Below are 15,095 nucleotides of genomic sequence, written 5' to 3' on the forward strand. Positions count from 1 at the left end.
GTCCCACTCTGGGCTTTCCAGCCCTCGCCAGGTCTCCGCTAGAGCCCCACTCTGGGCTTTCCAGCCCTCGCCAAGCGTCCACCAGAATCCCACTCTGGGCTTTCCAGCCCTCGCCAGGCCTCCACCAGAATCCCACTCTGGGCTTTCCAGCCCTCGCCATGCCTCTGCCAGGGTCCCACTCTGGGCTTTCCAGCCCTCGCCATGCCTCCGCTAGAGTCCCACTCTGGGCTTTCCAGCCCTCGCCATGCCTCTGCCAGGGTCCCACTCTGGGCTTTCCAGCCCTCGCCAGGCCTCCGCTAGAGTCCCACACTGAGCTGCCTCACTGGCCTGATCTTGCTGCCACTGCCTCACCCTGGCCCACTCTCATCGGCCCACGTTCGATCTGCTGTCGCTGCACGACACAACCCGCGCGTTCAGCTCCTGCCACATGGTTCCCTGTTGCGACCCAGTTCTTTCCCAACTCCTTAGATAGTTAGTTAAAAAGGGTTGGGGGAGGGATAGAATTACTACAGAGGGAGAGAGAAGAAAGGAGAAAACAAAGGAAGGACAAAGAAAGAAAGAGAAAGAGAACTGGCAAGCAGAGTGGAGATCCAAATGGAGTGACTTACCCTGCTGCCATCTTGCCGGAACCAAACAGTTTATGGAAAAATAGATACTCAGGAATGAAAAAATAAGCAAAGGGTTCAGAGGCTTTTAAATGTGGAGTAAATAATGCCTGACTGTGTACTACAGCTGGAATCTAATTGAGCAGTTAAGGGACTATACATATGTATATAGAATAACACACACGTGCGATTGAATTTCATGTTGGAATCTAATGTAAAATTTACTTGTCAGTGGTGTTTATTGGTAGTCCAGTACAGTCCAGAAAATATATAATTCTGAGATCCATTTCATTGCTTATTCTTCTTACTTGCATTTCTCTTACTGTAGAAAAACAGCATACTAGTCCATATGAGTGATTGCATTAAACAAAGAACAAAGAACAGTACAGCGCAGGATCAGGCCCTTCAGCCCACCCAGCCTGCACAGGCAACATGATGCCTTCTGTTTCCCTGCCTATTCGTGTATCTGTCAAGATGCTTCTTAAACATTGCTATTGTATCTGCTTCTACCACCTCCTCTAGCAGCACATTCTATCTGAAAGTTGTAACTAAAAGCTTCTTTTGAACATTTCAAAGCTTCTCACAGGCACATCCAAGCATTATCGGACATTCCCCATCAGGACTGATCTGTACCCAATTGCAGTCTGAGCATTCTGATGCTTATAAACTACCACATGCCAAGGTGACATGGGTCTTGCTTAATATGTTCATCAAAAAAGAACCTTGGAAATCAATGTGATATTAGGGCCCTTGCTGGGCTGCTCATACCCTGGTCACAAATGTAAGGGAAAGAAATGTCTATATACACTTTGTCATTGACCTTATCAAACTTGACTCAGATTTGATGTTCGTATTGGTTTTAAGAAATCACACAGAATATAATGTTCAGGTTTGGTTTCTGGTCAAAGCTCTGTAGCAAACAGGTAAGAAGACTCAGAAAGTTGGAGATGATACTCAGCCACTGATGAAAATGTCAGGATACTGCACATGTTTCAGTGTACGTCTCTGCTTCTTTGGTGCTGGCTACAAGCAGACCAGAAAAGACTATTCTGTGACATTATGGGCCACTATTTTGCGAGGCCACATAGGGTTTTAGACAACCCAAAATAAGCTAGTCTAATTACTGAAGAACATAAAAAAATCTGTGTGAGAAAGTTAGTGACATTTATTGATTACTCATGATTCCCCCCATTTGAGTGATTTTGACTTAGTAAAAACAAAGCTATTATTGACACCAATGGCAACTTTTCAAAATGGTTCCAAGAGATGGATGAGAACTTTTCAGAAAATGACAGAAGGTTAAAGAAGTTTTGAAGCAATGGAGAACAGAGAAATCAAAAGTTGTAGGATTAAAAAATGCTCAGTGTTTAGTTGAACAGACATTACATTTATCAGGGATATTGCGCTGCCTTAGAGCAACAGCACAGGATAACAGGACCGTGTTTATTAAATCAAATGTAGACAGTGAACATAGAAAGGAAACAATGTTTCAAAACAAGTAAAGGTCCCTCTCACACAGGGTACACTGACTTTCTTTAATTTAAATGTTCAGGAGAACAATGATGTTGAATATAAACTGTAAACCTAACCTTGCTAACTGAGCTTCCCTCTGAGTAAAATGCCTTCTGTGTCTAATTGGATTATTGTGAAATGTTTATATTATGTCGCTCTAGATTGTTGATCAATAACATAGAAGCAATAATTTATTTTCTTAATTATACTTTGTTTCTAACTTTACTCACAATGATTAACAAGTAGGAACTAATTGCTCCCCAGTCAGTATCTGTACTGTGCTCCTGTTTTCTTAGGATTGTCTTGTGTTATGATTAACATAATTTGGAATAGGGTGTGAGACAATTTAATGGTGAAAAATAATCCAGGCCTGGTAAATTTAGGCAGTTCAACCCAATATTTGAATATACGCTTTTCAGAAGTGAGCTGGAGGGATGCCGGGATGTAACTAATATTGAATTTTACTTTACATGATTTAGTGTTAATTTATAACATGGGGCTGAACATGGGCTTAAAAACTTCAAATGACTTTGCCCCTTTCCTTACGTAGCCTGCAAAATACTGGCCCATATTGTCACAAAATAATCTTTTCCAGCCTGTTTACAGCCAGCACCAAAGAAGCGAGACACACATTGCATAATGTACAATATTCTGACATCTTCATCAGTAGGAGAACATCGTCCCCAAACTCAGCCTTCTTACCTGTTTGCTGCAGAGCTTTGTCCAGAAACCAAACATGAACATTACATTGTGTGATTTCTTAAAAGCACATTGCCAGCATTAAATGAGTCAATACACATTGCAGACTGAAAGTTAATCTATCAATCTAATTCTGTTTGTGTATGTGTCTGTCTGTCTATGTGTTAATCTGTCTGTCAATGTATTCGAGTTCCTCTTATCTCTGTATTCATCATTATCCATTCCCATACGTGCATGTCCACATAAAAGCATTCTGGACGCTGGGAAGTCCCACAAACCTCTGCATGCCTTTCGGTGAGTAATGACTTTGGTGAGGTCTCGATAAAATCCTTCCTTGCAGTAATGGCAATGTCGACCTGCAGTGTTGTGCCGACAATTTAAACAAACACCTCCACTCTTTCGTCCAGAGAGTTTGTACAGCTCCATGTTGAATCGGCACCTCCGGGCATGTAGATTGCAGCTACAAGCTAAAGAAAACAGAGTAAGACTTGTGTTAAAATCACATCGAGGCAACGCAGTGTGATTTAGACTTTGACCAAACTCGTAGAACAAGACAATATACATCAACAAAGTTGGAAAACAGGCAGCAATCTGATATCACAAAAAATTACTCCCAATGTCTTTAACAAAAGAAATATTAGGAATCCGCAATTACCATTCCTAATCTCATGATGTTTCAAAGCAGACTACAGTCAATGTAACACTAAAGTAAAATCATTGCTGGAATCGGAGGAAACATGGGCAGCACATTTACACACAGCAAGATACCAAAACCTTAATGTGATAAATTAGGAACGATGTAATTAAACTGGAGACGGTTCCTGAAAAGATTACCAGGATGGTGCAGGGAACGGAGTACTTGAGATATAAAAATTGATTCGAAAGACTGGGACTTTTTCACTGGAGCATAGGAGGTTGAGGGGTGACCTTATAGAGGTTTATAAAATCATGAGGGGCATAGATAAGAATGACAGAAAAGAAGGATTCTTTTTCCCTAGGGTGGGGGAGTTCAAAACTAGAGGGCATATTTTTAAGGTGAGAGGAGAAATATTTAAAAAGTACATGAGGGGTAACTTTTTTACACAGAGTGGTTTGTGTATAGAATGAACTGCCAGAGGAAGTGGTGGATGCAGGCATAGTTACAACATTTAAAAGACATTTGGTTAAGTTTATGAATAGGAAAGGTTTAGAGGGATATGGGCTAAGTCCAGGCAGGTGAGATTAGTTTAGTTTGGGATTATAATCATCATGGACTGGTTTCCATGCTGTATGATCCTGTGATTAGCCGGTTTTAAATACTTTTAATTAGGATGTAAATATTTAGATTTTAATTAATACCAGTAAATAAATTCCATCTGATTCTGCAGGTGTTGGATCATGTGCATTGTGAGCAAGAGCCTGCAGCATACAACACACAAAAATAACCAGTGTCCTTAGGCGGCTTTTATCAGATGTAGTATGTAAATGGTTATGTGTCATTGGTGTCAGTGCAGCCCAATGTGCAGCACTCTTGCCTGTGGCAAGAAGTTGTGAATTCAAGTTGTACTGCAGTGACTTAAACACATAATCTAGGCTGACATATTCAAATCAGTAGTGAATGAGCACTGCACTAGTGGAGAGACAGTACTGAAAACTCATTGCACTAGGGCTTGCTCTGTGCTGAGGGTGTATTGTGCTATCAGAAGGAGCAGTGTAGGGTGGACATCGCACGTCAAGGGTAGTGAGAAAGTACTGCTCTGTCAGGAGGTTCACTACCAAGGGAACACTGTACTATGTGTCTATAAATGCAAAATTTGTGTGTGTCATGTTTTATACCTACCTGTTTAATTTGAAGTAAAATACAATCATGAAGGAAATCTTGTGTTTTGCTCTGAATTCTGCTGAACCACTGAGGGTGAACTGTTTGATAGAGGACTCATCTGAAAGGAACTCTGCACTGAGCGGCAATGTTTGTTATTTTGGGGCAATGATGCACAGATTGTTTTACTGCAAAGGTACTAGATGTTCACAAGTGCAGACAGTGATAGGGCAGTTATGATGACTGCAGGTAGACTGTTGATCTTCATGTCACACAAGAAGGTGTTAGGAATGTTGGAGTTTAGAAGTGATTATACTTTAAACCGAAAATTTGATTCCAAGATTGGAAGGTAATTAATCAACACTTCCACCTAAATACGAGGCCCATGTGATTCATGTTGCCATGGAAATAGACTTTAAGTGGGGAACAGACCACAGAAAGCCAATTTAGTGTGGGGATACATAATCTCCCTGAAATTTACAGACAGCTTAACCCGCAAGAATCTGGGTAGAGAGGGCAGTAAGATAGAGACAGCCAATCTCTATTGTTCACCATGGAGGATGGGTGTGAGAACGCGTGCACAGATTGAAGATCCCAATTTCAAGTATGCAAACTATCAGAAACTTAGAACTGCTTTCAGCTGGTCCCTGGGGAACAAAGAGTCCATTTAAGGGACAGAATAAAGTATAAGTGGAAGGGGCTCTCTGGTTGCATTAAGAGTTAAATGGGGGATATTTTCTGCAGGTTAGAGAATAAATCGCCAACTAAGTAGTGCCAACATAGTGTTGCTTTTAGTTTGCAGTAAACATCATTAAAACTGAAATCTCGCCATATGATTATTTCAGTTAATCACAAGAATTCAAACGTCTTTTTAAAAGTTATTGAGAGGGATAGTGCAGGGGAGATGACAGTCAGAGGTATAATGTTGAAGGAGTACTGCATTATTGGAGGGGCAGTACTGATGGAAGGCAGCATTGTCAGAGTGGTTGTCTTTCAAATCAGATATTGGTCAAATGATGATTACGTTTGTCCTGAATTATTATTTCAAAGTGGTGTTCTATACCGAGGTTAAGCGCAATTCTTTTTCTATATTATTTAAATAATAATATATATAGCATATGTTAAAATTAAATGACAATGTAATATATCTCTGTGCATAATATATCAGGCAAAGAATTGGGTAGCCAATATATTATTTATTGGATTATAATGCATTGTCAGGTATGTCGAGAAATATTTATACTGCAACTTTGGACTATGCTCCCAATGCATCCTTGTATTTAATTTTTAATTCATTAGAGCAAGTTTTGGACAGTGAAATATTTTCAAATATTGCACCTAAAAGACATCATTACTTGAGACTACACTATATATAGGTTATATCAATAACAATGTTCAAAATACACAGGGACCGAATATTAATTTGCACTCAAAAGATCCAAAAAAGTCTATGAAAAGTTAATGAAGAAGGTAACAAATCAGAAATAAAACAACTTTATACAAAGAAGAAACAGAATCTGTGGGGAGCAACACCTCCAATCATAGATGCTGTCTGTCTGGTGTTGCTCCAGCTCCTCCAATCATTGATGCCTTCTCCCCCACACTTACTGCACCTCAAGAGACAAAATCTCTGATTTGGAAGAGTGGTAAGGGCAGGAGAGAGAAAATCTATGATTGGAGGAGCAAGAGCAGTAACTCTGGCTGGTCCTGCTGCTCCTAGTGTCAATCACTTTGAAAGGGGACTGTTTTGAGAGGAGGTAAGAAATGGCTACTACTTTTAGATAACCTGGATAATTTATGATAGGGTTTGTGGGTGGGGCTAGAAAAATTAGAAAAATTCAGGACATACACCACACATCCAGGGCAACAACTGTCCCCTGTTTGGCATGTAGACAATCAAATCCCAAATGATAGTTTCTAGAAATATCTTCAGGTGTTTAAGATGATGGCTTTTTTTGTGTAGAAGTGTGTGTTGGTAATTTTGAAACAATAATTGTTGCTTGCATAAGATAGTTGTTTTCTTGTGCAATCTGAAAACTGTAGTTTCTGGCAAATGATTGCTTTTCTTGTTTGTTGTGGCCTTTATTTTTAATGAAGGAGTGATCACCATTGAAAATATTGATTAATTCTTCTAATTTTGCACCTGAGACTCCAAATATACCATACATCATCTAAATATCTGGAGTAATGCACAAGCAGCCTGCAAAATCTTTCAAGGACCCTCTCTTCCCACTCTCCCTCGTATATGCTACATCCTCACCTGTTTCTATATTTATGTACAGATTTTCAATGTCTATTGTACAAAGTATGGCATTGACGCATTCAGTTAGTGAACTAGCCAGCTCTATAAAGTGGTATGTAACTTCAACAAAACTCGGATGATTTGATGTTGAGGGGTTCCAAACTATTGTCTCATTAAAGCATGGATGATCATGTGAGGAGGTGCAGTAACTTGGCAAATGTCACTGAAATGTGAAGTATTGTGAATTAAACCATTTGTTATCTGATGGTTAGTTTGGTGCTTCTGAATTAATTTGTGCACATTCCCCTTGTTGCTCAGATAGAACTTTGCAAGTCAGTATCCTCACCTATTTCTCAGCACTCACTTTAACAAGAAGAAAGGGGAAACTGGGGTAAAAATCTTGAAATTGTTGATATTTGAGCTGCATTTTCTTTTTGAAGACAGAAGAACTTCATTAATGCAGAAGGTATCATTGCCTTGTAAGTACATCGCCTAATAAAGAAGATGGTGAGAATGAAAAAGGAATGCCAAAATTCAAAATGAAACCCCCATAAATTGAAAAGTTGCCTTTAAGAAAATCATAGGCGGAGCCCTTTGAAGTTAAGAAAGCATTTAGGTTCCTTCTGCCACATGTAGTGTTCAACATAGTGCTCAATATACTAAGCAATGTACTGATTAATATATGATTCAATTTACTCTCTGATATATTGCTCAAGGTATTAGATATACTGTTAATTGTGTTGCACAGTTTACTGCTCAAAAACAGCTTGATAAACTGTGCAATATTTCTGCTGACTAAATTGGTTGATTATAACATACAATAAATTGCTGCTGAACATACTGCTCAATATATCGCTTAATATTTGGTTGATGCACAGTACTGCTTGATGTATTGCTTGTTACACTGCTCAATATTCTGCTTGACATACCGATAAATATACAATTCAGTGTCCAGCTCAATATATGGCTTAATACAGGTTGTGTAAGGGTGTAAGGATCTGAAAGGGTTAATTCTGAAGGGCATCTTAAACACAGCTCACTATAATGATGTAATACAGACTTTGTAGGAGAATACCACAAAGAAGAAATTGCCCTGATTCAGAGATCCAGGATGCTATTAAAAAAAAGTGCCCATTTCAACAGGACAGCTATTCTCAGCAAAGGAAATTCGAGTGATTAAAGATTCTCTAGATACTGTAATGGAGCCATTGCCGGTTTTGAGCAGGTAAGTCCTTCTTCAGAAAGGAAAGCCAAGAGATAAAATAACTTCCAAGTTTAAAGGAACTTTCAAATCTTAAACTGTCAGGAACAAAATAAAAGTCGACAGTCTTCAACCCAGAGATTAATAATCTCCCAAACTCAAAACAGAATCCTTTCTGATGGAATAGTAAAACCTCTGGACTTGAACCTGTGAACTCAGAAACTTGGGTGGAAATGGTTTGGTGGTCAAAGTAATTACATACACAAATGTACAAACTGCTCAATATACTGATCAATATGTTGTTCATATGCAGCACAGTATACCACTCAATATATCGCTGAATCTGTTGCTCCATTTATCATTAAATATGCTTCTCAATATATGACTCCTTACACAACTCAATATACTGCCCAATATACTGCTTATTATGCACTTGATATGGAGCTCAAAATACTACTCACTATGTTGTTCAATACATCATCGGCGAATTGCCGGATATACTTCTCCACATACTGCTTGAAATATTGCTCAATGTATTGGTTGAAATACCGTTCAGTTTACCACCTAATATACTGCTTGAAACACTGTGCAAAACGTCTTATCAATGTATCTTTTCACGAACTACTCAATATACCACATGACATATTGCATGATATTTTGCTTAATATCTCACCCAATATACTGCTTAACACACTATTCCACATAACAAAATCCAGAGAACTGCATATGCCGGGAATCAGAAACAAAAGAGAAATTGCCAGAGAAACTCATCAGGTCTGGCAGTATTGGTGGAGAGCAAGCAGAGTTAACGTTTTGGGTCAAGTGACCTTTCTGACCTGAAGGAAGATGACTGGACCCTAAACATTAACTCTGTTTTTTCTCCACAGATGCTGCCAGACCTGCCAAGTTTCTCCATCAATTTCTGCTTTTGACACTGTTCAATATGCTTTTCAAACATAGCTCAAAATACTGCTTTGATACATACTTGATATATTGCTTAAAGTACCACTTGATACATTGCTCAATGTACTGCTCCATATATTTTTTTCAATATATCGCACAATGTAATGCTTGATATACTGTTCAATATACTGTTCAATGTACTGCCCATTTTGTATTACCCACTATACTGCTGTGTGTATTACTCAATATACTGCTATATATACTGCTTGATATAATACTCCATTACTGCTCATTATGCCTTTCAGTATTCTGCTTCATATATTGTTCAATATATTGCCCAATATGCTGCTTAATAAACTACTTAATATATTGCTCAATCTCAAGCACACCAATTTAGAGATTGTTTCGAGGAAACTGAGTCATTCTGCCTGCCAATCATTGCTTCCCAAGCTTGTCATGACCTTAAGGCAATCAGGGGAACTGTGCTGAAACTCAATGCTTTCATTCTAATCTGTTCAACAGATGTTGCTGCTCCTCATTCTGGGGAAAACACTCCATCGGTGACATACTGAGCATGCGCAGCTTGGGTCAACAGCGCAGACACGCATGGAGTAAGGAATGAATGTAGGGCTCAGGGTCATTGTTCAGAAATTACATCCAGATGTTTTGTTTGGAATCCAGCTTTGCTGCACCAGCTTTGGGCTGTAGACTACACAGGGGCCAGAACCCATACTGACAGAACTAATCGACTCCTGATTTCTGTTATTGGAGCTCACACAATCCAACAATTCCAGCTGCAGTCAGAGCTGGAGAAGCTTCCAGAAAGAGTCTGAGACAGGCAGGGAAGAAATTAAAAGGAGCTGGCCAATTTGTCCAACAGAGTAGAGTCAAAGCCCTTGTACCAATCTGTGCTGGGTGCTCATGATCGAGGTTTGATAGTTGAATTCTGGGGAGTGAGGCAAACTAACACAAATATCCAACACACTTATTCTTGCTGGTGATCCAGCAACGATTGCTATTCCATAATGCAGCATCCCCAGTTGCCTAGCAATGATATTGTAGAGGAGAATTTCTTTAATGGATTGTGTATGTGATGTTTTGTTTTAGACCAAAATGTCGAGGAACTAACCAGAGAACAGGCTATTCCACACTGGATATTGCACAATGGGTAAAGATTGAATAAAAACCTAATTGTGTGGGATCTTTTGGGAAACAGCGACCATAATATGATAAAATTCTTCAGCAAGATAAAGAATGAATCTGAAATTAGGGTCCTGAATCTAATTAAAGGGAGCTATTAGGGTTTTAGTTGCAAACTGGCAAGGCTGGATTAGGGAAGCTTACTAAAAGGATTGATGGTTGATAGGTAATGATTGATATTTAAAGAAAGTGCGCATGAGTTCCAACAATTATTTTATTCCTGTCTGGCACAAAAATAGAAGAGGAAGATGGCTCATCTATGGCATTACAAAAGAAGTTATAGATAGGATTTAATCCAAAGAGGAGACATGTAAAATTGCCAGGAAAAGGGGCAAGCCAGTGGATTGGAAAGATTCTATTCTAATTCCAATTAGAACTCAACAATGAGGAAAATAGAGTATGAGAGTAAAATTTTGCAGAGAAAACTGATCAAAAGCTCTTGTAAATATGTAAAGAGAAGAAGATTAATAAAACAATTTTTAGGTCCTTTACAGTTAGAAGACGGGGAAATTATAATGGAGAACAAAGAAATGGCAGAAGAAGAGAACACATACTTTGGTTCTGTCTTCACAAAAATGGCACAAATAACTTCCCAGAAATGTTAGAGAACCAAGGATCTAGTGAGAGGGAGGAATTAAAAGAAATCAGTACTAGTAAGAAATTAGAGCTAGGGAAAATAATGGAGTTTAAGGCTGGCAAATCACCAGGTTCTGATAACCTACACTCAGAGTACTGATGGAAGTGCCCCTGTAAATATTAAATGGATTGGTGGTCTATTGACTCTGGAGCAGTTCCTACAGTTTGGAGGGCAGTGAATGCAATGCCATTATTTAAAAAGGAAGGGAGAGAAGAAAACAGCATTTCAGACCAGTTAGTCTGACATCAGTAGTGCGAAAATGTTAGAGTCTATTATAAAAGTGTGATAACAGAATAGTGCAAAGCACTAATTGGATTGGACAGGTTTACCAAATCTGCAGGAGATTTTTGAGGATGTAACTAGTGGAATAGATAAGGGGAGACCAGTGGATGTAGGATATTTGGATGTTCAGAATGCTTTTGATAAAATTTGAAAATTTGAGTTCAGAAATAGGGATGGCTTACTGTGAAATTGGAGCCTTGGTGAGACCACACCTGGAATATTACGTATGGTTTTACTTTCCCTAAGAAAGAATATAGAGGGAGTGCAATGGAGGTTCATTAAGCTGACACCATGGATAGGAGAACTGTCGTATGAGGAGAGATTGAACAAATCTTCACAAGATTTTAGGACAATGAGAGGGGTTCTGATTGAAATGTATAAAATTCCGACAGGGTTGGACAGACTAGATGGAAGGAAGATGTTTTCAATGGTTATGGAATCTAGAACGAGAGATCACAGTCTTAGGATTTGGGGTAGGTCATTTAAAACTGAGATGAGGAAAAATATCTTCACTTGAAGGGTAATGACCCTATGGAATTCTCTACCACAGAAGGTTATGGAGGACAAGTCACTGAATATATTCAAGAAAGAGATAAATAAAAGTTTATATTTTAAAAGCACTAAGAAGTATGAGGAGAAAGTGGGAAGATGGCATCAAGATCAACCACAATAATCTTGAATGGTGGAATGGACATGAAGGGCAGAATGGCCTACTCTTGCTCCTAGATCTTATATTTCCAGCAAATGTTACTACATGATGATCCACTGCTCTCCATTTCGCAGTATTTTAGTAAGAGCTGCTGCTTGCTAAGCCTCTAACCCTTCTGGTCCAGTGATTCAGCAATTACTTTTGCCTGACAATCCAGTTATTGTTGCTGACCTATGATTCGGTGATTGCTGTTCCCAGGCTGCCCAGTGATGACTAATTCCCAGTGATCCAGCAAGCAGTGTAACCAGGGTGACTAGAGATTGCTGCTGCCTGTAGGTCCAGTATTATAGCCATCCAGTGATCAGTAATCCCTGCTGTAAATGATCCAATGTAGGAAGCCACCATTTGGCTCATCAAGTACATGTTGGCTCTCTATAGAGCATTCCAGTCAGTCCATTCCCTTAAATACCATAATCCTGTATACTTATTTTCCTCAAGTTCCTATCCAATTTCCTTTCAAATTATGGATTGTCTGTATTACCACCACCCTCCTAGACAGTGAGTTCCAGGTTACTGACATTCTTAACCGACAATTTGGGACAGGCAATAAGTGCTGGGTGCTCACAACCCATGAATGAAAACAAAAAGTCTTATCAGCTTCAAAGACATTGGGAAGTGCCAGTGAGTGTGTTACTATGAATGTGTTACTCTGAAAAAACATAAGAACAGAAGACACGAGAATGAACCATGCTGTGCCTTGAGTCTGCTCCACTGTTTGATGTTATCATTGGTTTCTCCCTCAACTCCATATTCTCACCTATTCACTACTTTCCTGCATTCTCTGACAGACTGGAAATCTGTCTATTTCATACTTGAACATAATATATAATAGAGCACCCTTTTGAAGTACAAAATTCAATAGGCTTTACCGCCATTCAAGTGAATAAATATCTCCTCATTTCAGTATAAATAATCAACTCTTATTCTGAGACTCTGCTTCTGGGTTTTAGATTCCTTAACCAGTGGAAACTACATCTCAGTATCTTTCCTGTTAAGTTTCTTCAGAATCTTGTATGTTTCGATGAGATCACTTCTTGTGGTGGTAAAGTCCAGAGTTTTTAAACCCAATTTACTCAACTTCTCTTCATGGGTAAACAATCCCATTACAGGAATCAATCTAGTGAAGCTTTTCTGCACTGCCTCCAACATAAGTAAATCACTTGTATGAAGACCAGGTCTAATTTTTACCCCTGCCTAAAAATGTATTTGTAGATCTCTGTGATTGGGTTACTTTCTGTATGTTACTCCCATTAGAACGTTACTCTATGGGAGTGTTATTCACTAAAGGCATGTCACATTTAATGCACAGGTGTTACTCTGTCAGTATGTTGCTCTCTATGACGGTGTTACTGTCTGGAAATGTTACTCACTAGATGAGTTTACTTTAAGGGAATTACTTTTTGTGGAAGTGTTCCTCTCCGTAAGATTGTTATTCCCTGTGGGACGGTTGTTCCTTGAGAGTGTTACTTCTTTACATGTTCTTTCATGGGATTTTGGAGTCATTGGCTAGACCAGCATTTATTGCCCATCCTAACTGTCCTCAAGAAGGTGGTCATGAGCCATTTACTTGAACTGCCACAAACCATGTGATTTCAGAACACTCATTTGTGCTGTTAGGAAGGAATTTCTGGGATTTTGACCCAATAATAGTGAAAGAACAATAATATAACTTCAAGTTAGAATGATATATGGGTTGGAGGGGTTCTTCTAGGTGGTGGTGCTCCTGTGCTGGCCTTCTGGTTGTAAGTTTTGGATGGTGATGTTGAAGGAATTCACTGTGGGAATCTCACTCTTCATGTGTGTTAGCAGTCACAGAGGGTATATTCCGAAAATGTTACTCTCAGTGCATGTGATACTGTCAAAGGGAGAGCTATCCTCTGTGTGGTATTAAATACTCGTTGTGATAGAATTAAGGTTACTATTTTTCTGGTTTTACTATTTGTGGGAGTGTAATTACCTGGCACTGTTACTCTTTATGGGGCTACTTCCTGCGTATGAGAAACAAAAACAAAGTTGCTGGAAAAGCACAGCAGATCTGGCAGCATCTGCGAAGGAAAAAAACAGAGTTAACGTTTCGGGTCCAGTGACCCTTCCTCAGAACCTCGTTCTGAGGAAGGGTCACCGGACCCGAAATGTTAACTCTGTTTTCTTCCTTCACAGATGTTGCCAGACCTGCTGTGCTTTTCCAGCAACTTTTTGTTCTTGATTTACAGCGTCAACAGTTCTTTCGGGTTTTTATCCTGTGTGTGAGTTTTACTGCACATGTGTGTGTGTGTGTGTGTGTGTGTGTGTTACAAAGAAAAATACTCAGAATAACAAATGCACAGCAAGTTTCATACTGAAGAGGGACAGAGAGTAATGCATCAAAAGTCTCAAAAGAAAACTATACCCTATTGGTGTGATGCAGTCTTCCTTGTCTTAGTTTCAATTTTAGGGAAGCTTATTTACTCATCTAAGATCCAAAACCATTCTCTAGATTGTTTTCATCCCCTCCCCAGGAAGGTTGGGTACTCTCCATGCAGGAGTGGGGTAAAATTGTGAAATATTTGAAATCTAATCTGAACCCATCAGAAACACATTTCCTTCCTGTTTGCCTGGGTCTACACCTGAGGTCCTTCATTGTCATATGTCAATGACTCGAAATTTAGCCAGATTTAGGTTTCCCAGCTGTGGGCTCAGCTACCCCCAAGCTAAAATAATGCCAGAAGTGCCAGATCCAGCAGTTAAATTGCTTCCTCAGAGTAAAGGGAACAGTCGTCCAGTAGCCCTAAGGTTGAGAGCAACAAATACACAGAGGGTGATGTAATCAGAGAGAATGTTGTGGTCAGCCCCTTCCAAATTACTCCCCTCCTCCTCCCTTACAAATCCTTTCTCTTTGCTCTCCCCTTTATAGCTTCAGCCTTTACTGCAGGTTTTCCCAACAAGGGACAAACTGGCTATTAATTCTAATCAACAACAGGACTTCTGCATTTCTCGGATTACTGAGCTTCTTGGTGGCTGAGGGTTGTCCCCTTCTGCTTTCCCATAAATGTCTGGCTCCTGTCTTTGCCCCTGTACCAAACTCTGCCAGAGTCTCCGAGATGAGCGAGTGATATTTTCTGTGCCTTTTTCAATGTTAATTAACAGACCTGCAGGTAACAAGCCTGCAGACTGACCACAAAATCCCTTCTCCATTAGAGGGTGGCTTTACGAGTTCCTGCTCATGGGATTGACTAAACACGGTCACCATGTTCAGTAAAACAACACAGCAACAGACCCAGGCCTGTTGGACTCCACTTGCTCCTCAATAAGGGTAATGTTTGGTGAC

General features: G+C 39.5%; 1 protein-coding gene across 2 annotated transcripts in view; it reads right to left on the reverse strand.

Moving 5' to 3' along the window:
• The window catches only part of LOC109927111 (netrin-3-like), a 175,588-nt gene that overhangs the window by 99,336 nt on the left and 61,157 nt on the right, over positions 1–15,095 (reverse strand). For both annotated transcript variants that reach the window (XM_048609797.1, XM_048609796.1), the window contains one exon: positions 3,095–3,283. In XM_048609797.1, the coding sequence (XP_048465754.1) occupies positions 3,095–3,283 (189 nt within the window). The remainder of the gene's footprint in view (positions 1–3,094; positions 3,284–15,095) is intronic.

This window comes from Rhincodon typus, chromosome 21 (genome assembly GCF_021869965.1).
Source record: "Rhincodon typus isolate 14 chromosome 21, sRhiTyp1.1, whole genome shotgun sequence".
Taxonomy (NCBI): Eukaryota; Metazoa; Chordata; class Chondrichthyes; order Orectolobiformes; family Rhincodontidae; genus Rhincodon; species Rhincodon typus.